Source organism: Phyllostomus hastatus, unplaced genomic scaffold (assembly GCF_019186645.2).
Source record: "Phyllostomus hastatus isolate PE091 unplaced genomic scaffold, TTU_PhHast_1.1 phas_contig_16, whole genome shotgun sequence".
NCBI lineage: Eukaryota > Metazoa > Chordata > Mammalia > Chiroptera > Phyllostomidae > Phyllostomus > Phyllostomus hastatus.
The window spans coordinates 3,021,342-3,036,033 of record NW_025333643.1 but is presented as its reverse complement, the minus strand read 5'-3'; the positions used below and the strand labels follow the sequence as shown (position 1 = coordinate 3,036,033).

The window sequence follows — 14,692 nt, the reverse complement described above, 5'->3', positions numbered from 1 at the left end:
TTCCTTTCTTTCTGGTATAGAACTCAGGGAAAGAGTACATGGACAGTAACTTTCTTTGAAGGCCTTATATTTCTGAAAATGTCTTATTCCACTCTTATACTTAGTGATGGTTTGGCTTGAGTATAAAGCTCTGAGTTGGAAATAATTTTTTTCTTTGAGTTTTGACAACATTGCCATATTGATTTTTAGCTTCCAGTGTTGCTGTTGAGCAATGTCGTTTTTTTTAAACTTTTTTTTATTGTTGTTCAAGTACAGTTGTCTCCATTTTCCCCCTACCACTTCCCTGCACCTCAGCCATCCCCACTTTCCACCCTTGATCCTACACTCCTTTGGTTTTGTCCACATGGCCTTTGTACTTGTTCTTGAAAACCCTTTCCCTACTTCCCCACCATTATCCCCTCCCACCTCTCCTCTGGTTACTGTCAGTTTGTTCTTAATTTCAATATCTCTGGTTATATTTCGCTTGCTTGTTTGTTTTGTTGATTATGTTCCACTTATAGGTGAGATCATATGGTATTTCTCTTTTACTACCTGGCTTATTTCACTTAGCATAATGCTCTCCAGCTCCATCCATGCTGTTGCAAAGGGTAGGAGCTCCTTTCTTTCTGCTACATAGAATTCCATTGTGTAAATGTACCATAGTTTTTTGGTCCACTCATTTACTGATGGGCACTTAGGTTGCTTCCAGCATCTAGCTATTGTAAATTGTGCTGCTATGAACATTGGGGTGCATAGGTTCTTTTGGATTGGTATTTCAGGGTTCTTAGGATATAATCCCAGCAGTGGAATTGCCAGATCAAAAGGCAGTTCCATTTTTAGTTTTCTGAGGAAATTCCATACTGTTTTCCACAGTGGCTGCACCAGTCTGCATTCCCACCAACAACAGGGCACTACGGTTCCCTTTTCTCCGCATCCTCTCCAGCACTTGTTGCCAAAGGTGGGGGGCAAAGTGGACCAGTCAAAGTCATTCTGATTCCTGGTCCATTCTATGGGACTTTTCTTTTTCCTGTCTGGAGGCTTTTCAGATAGACTCTATAAAAAGAGCATTACTCTTTACAGTGATTACTTTCTTTGTGATTTAAGTAAGAAAATCTTTCTTCTCTTGAGTTTTGTTGTCCTAACCAACATAAATCCTTGCCCTCTAAAGTAAAAAAAAAACCCTAAAGGACAATTTAATCATGCTTTTCAAGTACATATGGTAAAGGGCAAATATGCAAAGGATGATAACTATCATCCTTTATGTTTAGGAAATAAAAAAATTACAAACTGCAACATAGGTTAGATGATTATTTCATAAACTATATTCCATCAAATGTTAAACTTCTCAAATATTGCATACTGTGCCCTCCCCTCTCTTGTATTTTCTCATGCATTATAGGTCCCATACTAAACATATTTAACTTCACTTGAGTAACATTTCCTAAATTTATGTGACCACCAGTATGTTTTCTTTTTAATTATTTAAAAAGGAACATCATTAACATATGTATAGCACAGTTGGGGAAATGCCAGATAAGACGTAGACTTTCCTGGCTACAAAAGAGCAATTAAGCAATGGAATAAGTAACTGAGAGAAGCTGTGTATGTTCCTTTTCCAGAGGTCTTTAAAACAGGACATCTGTTTTAGGCGTAGTCTTGTTTGAACAATAGGACTATGCTGGTGTTTCTTCCTCTTCCTGTCCCCTAGTGGTAGCATTGGAGGCTGTTAGCCCACCTTTTACATGATTCTAGTACTTTGGTTATTAATATGTACAAACATGACAACTACTACAATAATTATATTTATTGAGAACTTATTCATTGTCTGGCCCTATGCTAGATGCTTTAACAACTTCATAACACGGTGCAGAGAATGCTAATAAGTAGGCAACAAAACCTGGATTCTTATTTAGTCAGCCTCTATCCTACAGGGTGCTCATGGGCAAATCACTTTGCCTCATTTTTCTTCATCTGTCAAATGAGGAACTGAAATGATCTCAAAAAGACCTTTTCTACTCTAATATTTCAGGATGATTTTTGTCTCTGGATATTAGCTATTACAAGGGGGAAAGAATTAGAAAATTTCCAGGTCAGTTTACACTGAAGAATGATTTGCATGAATGAATAAGGAGGGGCTGGATAAATACGTTTGGATACCAAACTGAAACAAAGAAAATACTGAAAAAAATTATTTATTGTCTCTTTAAGGTCACCTCCAAGAAAACCACTAAATTTTAGAGATTCTATGAAAGGCGTTTTACTGGCACATACTTTTATTGCACAGCTTAACACATTTTTTAAGTGAAGCTTTCATTTGAGAATTATTCTTCATAGTATATCCCAGCCTCCTGTACCTGGCATATTGAAGGTATTCAGTTTAGAATGTTAAGTGTGCAGCCTATGGAGTTTTAGACCCTCTGGGTAAATAACCCAGCTCTAATACTGCATAACTGTGTGTTTTTAAACAAATTGCTTACTTCCATATCTTTGTCTCAGTTTCCTCTTCTTTAAGGAGAATTATAAGTTCTGCCTCATAGGAATGTTGTGAAGATTAAATGGGACAATCCAAATGTTGTATTTGGCACAATACTTATTAATAGAACCCTAAATCTTTGTTAAGTATTAGGGTTCTATTAATATTAGCTAATGTAATTTTTAAGGACATGCAGCATTTCCCCAAATATTCTAATAAAATTTTTCTTTTCATAAGGGGTCACATAAAACCTCAAAGGTAAATTGTGTAGTTCCAGTGCTTCATTTAATAATTTAGCATCTTTTCTGACCCTTTTTCATACTCTCAAATAATGATGCCTGTAAGATTAGAGCCCTGGCTCAGTGGATTGAGCACTGGCCTGAAAACCAAAGGGTCACTGGTTTGATTCCCATCCAGGGCACATACCTGGGTTGCGGGCCAGGTCAGGTCCCCAGTAGCTGGTACCTGAGAGGCAACCACACTTTGATGTTTCTCTCCCTCTTTTTCTCCCTCTCTTTCTTCCTCTCTCACCCTCTGTCTAAAATAAATTTTAAAAATCTTTTAAAAAAATTAGAGAAGTTACTTTATTTTTTTCATATTGGTTGTATCTTTGTTTGAAGTATATTGTACAAATATTGTGGAAAGTCTGCCCATTGAGTATAATAGAGTTTAAAACCAAGTTTGAAGGTCTAAGATAAAGAACACATATTCATGTCCTTCCTCACAATGTCTGCCTAGAGATGTCTGCATAATAGAAACACACTAAAGGTTGTGAAATTGATATTTATACCTTAAGGCAGCACACTCCTGTCACCCAGCTAGAAAGTTAAGACTCTGCTACTTTTCCCTGAGAAGAGCTGTTGTTCATGCTAATTTTTGGTTCATTTGTTCTTTCATGGGTAATTGCACAGAATAACAAAAAGCACCTACTTAACTTACAGCTTGGCAGAAACAGTAGCTTATGTTTTCTAGAGACAAAATTGGAAGCAGGCTCCCTGGACCCATCTTCAAGACAAAATAAAATAAAATGTCTAGGGAACCACTGTGTGTCCCAGTAAACATAGTCCATGAAGTAATATTGTTTAGGTCAAGATGTCCTAGAATGAGAGAATAGGGAGAAAGTAAAGGGCGAAGGGAAAATATGTATTTGAATAATATGTTTTCGTAGAGATGAAGAGGCAAGTTGTTTTTCTTCCTTACTTTGTCTTTTCTACATGGGAATATAAATATTTGTAGGATCCTAATCTTCCTTCTGCAATTATCAAAAAATAAAAAGTGAGTATACAGTTGTCAAGGGGGGGTTATAGCTTAAATTGTATTTCATTTATAATATAGAATATCACCATCCTTTCTGTGGAGCTTAAGTCTTAGCAAAACTAAACCATTGAGAAATTATCTTTATTTTTTCCATTTTTTAGAGAAAAAATGGATACTTATTCTACCCTTCTGTATAAAATATAATTCAATTAGCAAGCATTTAATAAACAACTGTGCATAAGTACTAAAGGGAAAACAGAATAATAAGACATTGTCCTTTTGCTCCAGTACTTGAAATTGAATGGCAGAGATATTTATCCAAATAATTATATCAGAGTTAAGAGAGAAGTACAAAATATTGTGGGAACACAGAGAATGGAGGGTATTTTTAAGTTGGAGAATTCATGAAAGGTTTCATGGAGGAAGTAGCATTTGGACTATTGTAGGATTTCCCACTACTGTGGGAAAGACTCATGGGATTGTGATGTGTAGAAGTGAAGGATGGGAAGAAGATAGAGCAGCCTGAGCACAAACAAAGATGAACAGACTAAAAAATGTAGACTATATTTAACCTGGTCAGAAGAGGATATGCCTAAGTACAGACTATACCAAGAATGAAAGTGAGGATTGGGATCAACAGTGGAAAAGATCACTAGTGGGAAAAGCAGGTCAGGGCTGTGCCAGGGAGAGAGACTCGAATGCCAAGCCAGGGTAATTTAATTTGCTGTATAGCTCAGAGCTTCTCCTGCTTTCCCACCAGTATGCCCTTAATACATAGCAAAAACATAGCATTCTTGGGGCCAGGGATATATAGGTGGAGCACAGAGGATATTTAGGGCAATGAAGCTCTTCTGTATGATACTGTAGTGGTGGGTACATGGCATTATCCCTTTATCAAATCCCATAGAATGTACAACACAAAAAGTAAACCCTAATGTAAACTATGGAGTTTAGTTAATAATTATGTATTAATACTGGTTCATCAATTTGTAGCAAGCATGCCACACTAATGCAAGTGTTAATAATAAGGGAAATCCAAGTTAATAATAGAGGAAATTGTGTGTTTTTAAGGCATGGGAGAAAGGGGAAAGGGTATGTGGGAGCTCTGTACTTACTGCTCAATTTTTATGTAAACCTAAAACCACTTAAAAAAATAAAGTCTATTATTTTTTTAAAAATCATATCCTTTTGGCCGTGAAATATACTACAAATACAATTTTGTAGGAGTTTCATATTATATCTTTAAAATCACATGAATTTTTATTCTATTCATTTGCACATAAATGACTATTTTAACATTAAAATTTTCCCCCAAACATCAATGAAATCAATGACCTATAAGGACATGATTTTTGTATTAAGAAGCATGGCTTTAGTTGACAGCGAGTCATTGACATCATGTTAAAAGTGAAGCAAAACAAAATTAAACTGGTAAAATTATGAGCAATCAATTTTTCTTGCAACACAGGCATTTTCTGCATCCTTATTTTCACTTCCCAGTCTTCATACAGAGGCATATACTCTACCTTTAAGTCACTTAGTGAAACTTTATTTTGTTTACAATAAGCATAATGACACATAATTGGTAACCAACTTTTATCGATATTACAATTGAAACCAGAGAGGTATATTTTGATATGAAGGTAATTTATACCTAGAAAAATTTGAAATAAACCTGCTGAGGAGATGGGCAAAGTAAATGGAGTGATCTGGGTTGCACAGGTTTAGATGTATTTTGAGACAAAGAATTCAGTTCAGTGTGTGCCCCTGTCATTGAGAACACAAACTTTTTTCTGGCTGTCATTGAGACCCATATGACCTTTAAGCTATCACCAATGCACATTCCTCTTTTTGGCATCTAGTATTTACACTGTAACTCAGATAACTTAAGGTTGTTTGGGTACTTACTTATGTAGATATTCAGACATGTGAACCCAAATGGTGCCTAATGAGTCCTCTTGGAACCACTGAAGCACATTCATAGGACTAGTCTCCTTATTTATGTGCTCAAGGCACTTTGTTTTCCTTATGAAGACCACAACTGGAATCTTTACCCTCATGCAAAAATCAGCCTTTGAGAGTAAATTCCTTAGCTCTCTGCTTGCTGGGAAAATACAAGAGACCCATTCCCAGATACCCCTAGAAAAACAGCCCTTCCTCCATGAAACATTTTTATCAGTGAGAGAACAGGGTTTCTGCATCAGTCTTGAGTTTGTCTCTACTTAGTAGCTGTTGGACCCTGGGCAAGTCTCTTTACTTCTCTAGTCCTAACCTCCTTACCTCTAAAGTGGTGTTAATATCTTGAGTTACATGGAATAAAATGTATAGTGTGTCTGCAATGTGGGAGGTAGCCGATAAATACTAGTTTGCTTTCTCCCTTCCCCGCATCATGCTAAAATTTAATCAATTCATTTAGCATTTAATAAATAAATGTTTAACGAACACCTACCATGAGCCAAGCCCTTTGCTAGGAGATGGGGATATTAATTACAAAAAAACACAGATAAACATATGATTTCAGGTACCCTAGAATTTATGAGCAATTCATTTTTTTGCCTTCAATGTCAGCAATCTCAAATTCCCATACCTCTCTACTGGTATTTTTGACCAAAGGGTTAACATTTAATATACTGTGACTATGCTTTTGGCACCACTTTAATAGTCAACTGCTTTCAGGTAAACCAAGTCAGACAGGTTCTCATTGCATAAAGGTCTTAAAGTCTACCCACTTCAGTCACACACAGATCCACATTAAATACTTAGAACCAAAATCTCTCAGGGTTTTATTTCACTTACTGTGACCACAAATCACATTTAGAAAAATGCATGTGGCATGTATCATCTTAAGCAGGAAATTCATGAAGCAGTTAATCTATGGCCTTATAATCCATACCAGTGTTCTTACCTTTGTTTTTTTTATATGTTTTCTTGTTTCCATTTCTGTTTTGTCTTGGGGTGGTTTAAAATTAATTCTGGTCTAGATTCTCATTTTAACATTTCCTCATTGATAATCAAATATGTTTTCACATATTCTAACCTCTCTATTCTCAATGTGGGGAATACCTTCTCCTTTTTAAGGAAAGCTGTATGCAAGGAAAACTTATTTGGGTATTTTCATTGCACAGAAGAGATATTTTCTTTTTAAAAACATTTTATTTATTTATTTTTAGAAAAAGGAGAAGGGAGGGAGAGAAACATCAATGTGTGATCAGTTGCCTCACATGCCCCCAAGCGTGGGACCTGGCCCACATCCAGGCATATGCCCTGACTGGGAATCTAACCAGCGACCTTAAGAAAAAAAAATATTTTACAGTACAGTTAAATAATAAATCCTTATATAAATTTAATATATCAACTTTTCATTCTGGCCAGCATGGCTCAGTTGGTTGGAGCATCATCCCATGGACCAAAAGGTCATGGGTTTGATTCCTGGTCAGGGCACATACCCAGGTTTCAAGTTCAATCCCCATTGAGGTGTGTATGAGAAGTTACAAGAAGGCAACCAATTGATGTTTCTCTCTTACACTGATGTTTCTCCCTCTCTCTCTCACTCCCCCCACTTCCTGTCTCTCTAAAAGCAATGGGGAAAAAATGTCCTCGGGTGAGGATAAAATATACATGTGAGTGTGTGTGTACATACACATACACATGCATATGTATATACACATATATGTATGCGCGTGTGATGAGCAATCATATATATATGTATATATGTATGTGTATATACACACACATATCCCAACTTTCCTGTCATACAAAAGCATTATAAATATGAATGGAGGAGCAAACTTTTTATCCTAAAGAGAAAAATATTTAGGATATCTAATATCAAGAAAGTAGAATTGTCCCAGAACTCCATACTCTTAAAAGTTATTAACAAACTTGATTGATGATCTTTTATAAATGATAATGAGAACTGGGCTGTCTGAAGGACATTTATGTCAGTGCACTGTACACATTGGTACTGCTGTAGGGTTCTCTACTGTGATATCCAGGTAAGCGGTGACTTCTTTTAGTAAAACCATCTGGGCAGCACTAAGAAGGTGGTTATGTTTTCTTCTCTCATTGTGATAACCTAGATGAAATCACTTTACCAAACATTCTTTCAGTTCCCTTTCTGCATATCTTCAGAGGACTGCTCTGTCCTCCAGGACCAATTTCATAGCTATTCTTTTTTTACATTTCAGAAATTACCATGGTTGACACAGAGATGCCTTTTTGGCCCACCAACTTTGGAATCAGCTCCATGGATCTTTCTGTAATGGATGACCACTCCCATGCCTTTGACATCAAGCCCTTCACCACCGTTGATTTCTCCAGCATTTCTGCTCCACACTATGAAGACATTCCTTTTGCAAGAGCTGACCCAATGGTTGCTGATTATAAGTATGACCTGAAGCTCCAAGAGTACCAAAGTATGATGGTTATTTTCACTTTTAAGACTACTAAGCTAGCATTAGACTAATCGCAAAAACACTGGAGTAAGTGCTCCAGAGACTGAAACTATGTAGAGAAGACATTTATCATTCACTTAGTCATCCATTTATCAATGAAATATTAAGTATTTATGATATGCCAGAAAGGAGAACAATGAATAAATACCCCAGATTGTCCTCTCCTTTTTTTCCCTTCTTCCTTTTTCTCTCCTTTTTTTTTCTTTTCTTACTTCTTCTTAGGAACATTATCCAGCATGATTATATTGCCAGGTATAGCTCAGGCTGAGTAAGAGTCCATCACCCAAACTTAAAACTCTTTTGGCCACTTGTAAGTTACTAAGTAACAGTTTGCTACCTTATCAACAATAAATTGCTAAATTATAATCCAGTTTTTCTAATTCTGCCATTTAAGAAGCTTACTGAAAACTATTTCAGCACAAATTAAATTTTGACAATTTAGTCAAATTTATTATTGATAAATCTTCATGTAATTAACTCACTTCACACTGAAACATCAGACCAAGAAAAACTAAACTGCACTTTCAAGATAAAATAAATTTCTATGATGCTATTTCCTTGATTTTTATCTCTTTGTGTACTGATATGCTGGTTTTCCAAAGCCACCAGCTATGTAATTGGTAACCATTACTTGACAGTAAGAACTTCCTGTATTTCTAGTTTTCTTTAGATAAACACTAAACTTGGTTATATTTACATGTGTGGTTTTCAGTTAAAGCCTAATAAGGAAATATAATAGCTCTGATCCTAACCAATGGAAAAGTAGTGTTTAATTTCCATAGGTTGTTTCACTCTGCATCAAAGATCATTTTACAAACCACCTTTTCTGACTCAACACCGATGGTAACCTGGTCTCTTATTTGTCATGTACCTTCAAGTTGAGTTTCCCGTTACCTTTTCATGGCAGTGGTCCTGTGTTTCTTTTGCAAGAGTTTTAAAATACTTCTAAAATGTAACATTTAAATTAAAATATACAATTTAATATTGTGAAAATGCCAAATACAGTACATTATGTAGTAAAATAACCTTAATTATGTCAAATACTATATGTTGTCTGTTAGAGCTTTAGTATTACGGAGCGTTGGAGGGTTATAGAACCACAGGCTTAATTTGCTTACCTGTTTTATTTATACAGGTGAACCTCAGAGGGGTTGTGACTTGTCTGTGATTACAAGGCCTGCTTTTTTCTGTGTCTTTGTATGTTCCATAGTGCCACCACACTTAACTAATAAAAGTGTGTCATTAAAGCATACTATAGTACTTCCTGTATTGCCTTTTTAGCATTGTTTTTAATGTAATAATGACCTACCTGCTCACATTTTTCTCTACACAGGTGCAATCAAAGTGGAGCCTGCATCCCCACCTTATTATTCTGAAAAGACGCAGCTGTATAATAAAACTCATGAAGAGCCTACCAACTCCCTCATGGCAATTGAATGCCGTGTCTGTGGAGATAAAGCTTCTGGGTTTCACTATGGAGTTCATGCATGTGAAGGATGCAAGGTAAAAAATAACTTTTTTCTTTCTTCAAAGAATGTGCTGAAAATTTACCTATTTTTTTCATTTCCTGTTTCAAACTCACAACAAGGAATTGAGATAAAATTGTCAAAAATTTTTTTTAAAAAACTCACTATTTAGATGATATAATATATGAAAACCTAAGAAAATTAATAAAAGAAGGGTTACTTTGTCTCACTATTTGTTCTCCAATTTGGACCTATAAGACACTGATCTAATTTAACCCTCATATCTTGCAGGTTTTTTATTTTTAAGTGACTTGATCTAGGTATCGAGGCAAGATACTGATGAGCTGGCCCAAAATCCTGAATCTTCCAGGGTTTTTTTCACTGTACCATGTAATATTTTATATATGTAAGGTTTGACAGGTTTGATAGATAGATAGATAGATAGATAGATAGATAGATAGTCTCCGTTTGAGCCTTAGAATAGTCCTACAAGGTTGAACTCATTTATGGCCACTAACAGATGTAGGAATTATGAATTTATGAGACTTTCTCATAGTCATTTGTTAGTAAATGGCAGAGCTAGGACTAGAACCTATCTCATATGACTTCTAAACCAGTACTCTATTTTCTTATTCTTATGGACAGGTAAAGAGATATAACTATTTTGGAAAGGAAATACTTTTTCTCCTCACCTTTTTTCTTTCTGAAAAGAGGCATTTTGGAAAGTTCAAACATTTAGTAATATTTTGCCTGAGTTGCCTGAGTAGAAAATGTTAATCTACTCATATTTTAATATATAGTCTTTTAAAATAATTAATTTTAATATACTAAGTGTATAACATAGTAATAGAATAGTTTTTGTTTTATGCTCCAAGGCTTAGAATAAATCATTCATACTTACCTTATAAAATAAATGTTTAGTTTTTATAATTTTTATGAATATAATTTATAAATTGTGTGTATTATATTAAAATAATTATAAAATATTTATCTTATAAAATAAACACTGCTTATATTATATATCACATTTAATCCTCAGTTGGGCTATTTATTCAGAATAAAGGTATACAGCAGCTGGTAGGTAGGCATTAGAATATCTGACTTCCTAACTGGATTGTGGGCCAAAAAAGGAAATTAATATTTATTGAATTTCTACCATGCAGATATTGTGCAAGATGCTTTTGTATGTATCATTTTTAACCACATTCTGCCTAAGTTTTCACATCTATAAAATGATGGTTTTGAGCTGTAGCTGGTGTGGCCCAGCTTGGTTGGAGCACCATCCCATAACCAAAATATTGTGGGTTCGATTCCTGGTCAGGGCACAGGCCTAAGTTGTGGGTTCAGTCCCTGGTCTGGGCACATACAGGAGGTAACCAGTGTTTCTCACTCTCACTTCCTCTCTCCCTTCCTCTCTCTCTAAAAGCAGTGAAAAAATATCCTCAGGTGAGGATAAAAATAAATAAATAATTGAATTAGTTGAATAAGTTGAATTAAATGATCTTTAAAATCTCTGCAGTTCAAAGAGTTTACTACTCTGAGGCAACTAATAAAGTAAAAAGAGGCAAGCTAGTAGTCACTTGGGCCACGTGCCCAAAGTCACTAACCAATCACATAAACACTTTAGCCCTTAAGTCACCATATGTGTAAAATAACTTTGTTAGATTAGCTATCCAAGGTCTTACTCATCTCTAAGGTCTAAACTTCTAAAATTACTGCTTGAAAAATGCCAAGCAATATATGCTTTCATTTAGAACACTTAAACCCATTGATTCTGTGATTAAAACCAAACTAAAATATCTGTGGTCTTACATGAAATAATTATGCATAGTTATTTAAGATCTCAATGAGTAATAAAAATGTCATTTTATGGCATTAGATTTATACAATTTTTAGTAAATTTTTGATAAATCCTGAGAAATACCTCAAGAACCCATTCAATTTTGGTCATCTTGGTCATTTATATTGATAAATAATTTAAAACAGTATGAATGGTTAAGTTTCCACAATAAATTATTGTTTTTATGGGCTGATATAACACTTAGAAAACTAGAAAGTTTAAGTAAATAGTTTGACCATGTTTCTGTTAGTCATACCTTTGTGGAGAGTTAACATTACTGCGAACAGCTAAAATTTGACAGACAGAAATATCGTCAGTAGTTGGTTATAGTGATAAAGGCTAAGTTCTAAAGGCACAAAAACCTTGAAGATAAAAGCAAGCAAAGAAGAAAGGTAGCAATAAAAAAAAAAGAAGGGAAAGAAGAGGGAGGAGAAAATCCCTATACCTTTAAGTTAGGAACAAAAAGGGTTCTAAGGCAGAGACGGGGAATAAACTCTTAATAAAACCTGAAAAATACAGGGAGTTCTTAACCTACCACAGAAAAATAAAAACAATAGATGAAAATTAGGAGTATTGTATACTTACATTCAGTAACTTATAAGTCATCCAAATATGAATTACAGACTTCCTAGACTAAAATACAAAGGTTATGCTAACTTTGGGAGGGAAAATAAACATCTACTCACTTTAAAGATAAGAGTAAACAAAATGTTAGTGAAATAATATAATTTGTCTTCTACAAGTTAACAGTTCTCAAAATGTGCTCTGGAGACTTCTAGGGGTCCCTAAGACACTTTCAAAGCACCCATGAGATTGAAACTATTTTCATAATAATACTATGTTTTTATTTACCATTTTCACTCTCATTCACTCAGAAGTATAAAGTGGAATGTTCTAGAACTGCATGGCATGGAATGACAAGACAGCTCTGATGGCTAATGAAATGAAATATTTGCCTGTATGTTTTTATACATAAAAATTTCTGAATTTTAATTTCTCCTCTGGTAAATACCATAAAGATAGCCCACATAAACTAATGCTCTTTGCATTCCTCAACAATTTTTAGGAGAGTAAGAGGTCCTGAGACCAAAAAGTTTGAAAACCGCTGTTACAAGCCATTGAGGCTGAAGAAATAAATGCACATTCCTTGCCACTCTGGAACTAAACAAATCTGCTGCCGCACAGTGCAGCTTCATTAGACCAGTGGCTATCAGTAATCAAAATAGTTCCTTAGCTTGTCAACAATACTCAGTGGTAAGCCAAGAAAGTCAATGTGTTTGACTCATCTGCATGTTTTTCTGGAAGGTGCTTTGGCCATTTAATGTTTGCCATTTTAGCAGTAGAATATAGGCTATACATACCAGTGGTTAAAATATAGTTGACCACAAACCTGCAGACTAATTTATGGATTGAAAAGGATAGTTAGATTGCTTAAGATAGCTGTTAGTAGGTCTTCTTAAGCAATTTCACAATGCCAATGGAACAGGTTTACATTAGTGATCCTTGCCAAAATTCAAACAGGAATGAAAAAGTTGGGTTTGGATTAAAGTAAAATAGTGACAGATTCTTGGGTATATTAATTAACATTGCAGACTTAGGTAAAATATAAGCTTTAGCTACTGAAAGATATAAGTACCTTAGAGCTTGCAAAATTGACAATTTTTTGGTTACAATTTGGACACTTACCAGTATTTTTTTCTCTATTAGGTTTCATCATATTTTTGTATCTTTAGTGAAAGATTACTTTAGAACCATAAATTTACCTAAAGATATAAGTAAATACAATTTATCATACAATACAGTATAACCTATTTTTATATTTCTACATAAAACACTACTCCAGGAAGAACTTTGTGTATGTTCCCACCTGCCAAAGGTAGGTTATTGATTCAGCTTCTGTGTGCCATACATTTTATAGGAGAGATGCATGCAGGCCAGCCAGCACAGGGCTTTAATCTCATTGTAAACCTAACAATACCATTCTTAGATCACATTACACATGGAGTTTTGTTAAAAGTCAAGCAATTAAGGAGATGTAGAAAATACCTTTTAAAAGCGAAAGGTTTTAAGCCTTTCTATGAAGCCTTTAGAAGGATTTATACACAAAACTGAAATGGTGACTGATACGTTTCCAGCACACCAGCTCACAGACTTCATGATAATCACGAGAGTAAATTGTTGACATTGCACATTGTTTTGTGGATTCTGAAATAATAAATAAGAGTGTTTCTTCATTAGTAATATGAAAAAACTTTGTATAAGCCTGCAACATTCTTCAAATCACTAAATATTTTACAGAAAGACACTTAGTAATGGTTTATATCTTCCTTGCTAGATTTCTTTTTTAATTTAATCTTTATTGCATTTTTTCATTACCATTTAGTTCCCTTATAACCTCCAGCCCACCCCAGCAATCACCATACTGCTGTCCATATCCATGAGTGCTTTTTCCTTTATGCTCAATCCCTCCACACCCTAACCAACACCACACTGAACTAGCTGTCATCTGCTCTCCATCTATGAGTCTGTCTCTGTTTTGCGTTTTAGTTCAGTTTGTTCATTAGATTCCACATAAGAGTGAAATCATATGGTATTTGTCTTCCTCTGACTAGCTTATTTCACTTTGCATAAGTTTCTCCAGGTCCATCCATGCTGTAGCAAAAGGTAAAATAATATTCTTTTTTACAACCAAGTAGAATTCCATTGTGTAAATGCCCAATAGTTGTTTTATCCACTCATCTACTGATGGACACTCAGGCTGCTTCCATATCTTGGCAATTGTAAATAATGCTGCAATGAACATAGCGGTGCTTATGTTCTTTCAAAGTAGTCTTTTTGGTTCCTTCAGATATATCCCCAGAAGTAAGATGGCTGGGTCAAAAAGCAGATCCATTTTTAATTTTTTTGAGGTATCTCCATACTGCTTTCTGAAGTGGCTGCACCAATCTGCATTCCCACAAACAGTGCAAAAGGATTTCCCTTTCTCCACATCCCCACCAGCACTTGTTGCTTCTTGATTTATTGTTGATAGCCATTCTGACACATGTGAGATGATACCTTGCTGTGGTTTTAATTTGCATTTCTCTGATGATTAGTAACGTTGAGCATCTTTTCTTATGTCTTTTGCCATCTGTACATCCTCTTTGGAGAAGTATCTGTTCAGGTCCTTTGCCCAATTTTTAACTGGCTTGTTTGTTTTTTTGGTGTTGAGTTTTGTAATTAC

At 35.0% G+C, this 14,692-nt stretch overlaps 1 protein-coding gene across 5 annotated transcripts in view; it reads left to right on the top strand.

Annotated features, from left to right (window-relative positions):
- The window catches only part of PPARG (peroxisome proliferator activated receptor gamma), a 145,650-nt gene that overhangs the window by 84,220 nt on the left and 46,738 nt on the right, over positions 1–14,692 (top strand). For all 5 annotated transcript variants that reach the window (XM_045832276.1, XM_045832278.1, XM_045832277.1 and 2 more), the window contains 2 exons: positions 7,897–8,124; positions 9,497–9,666. In XM_045832276.1, the coding sequence (XP_045688232.1) occupies positions 7,905–8,124; positions 9,497–9,666 (390 nt within the window). In that variant the 5' untranslated portion in view covers positions 7,897–7,904. The remainder of the gene's footprint in view (positions 1–7,896; positions 8,125–9,496; positions 9,667–14,692) is intronic.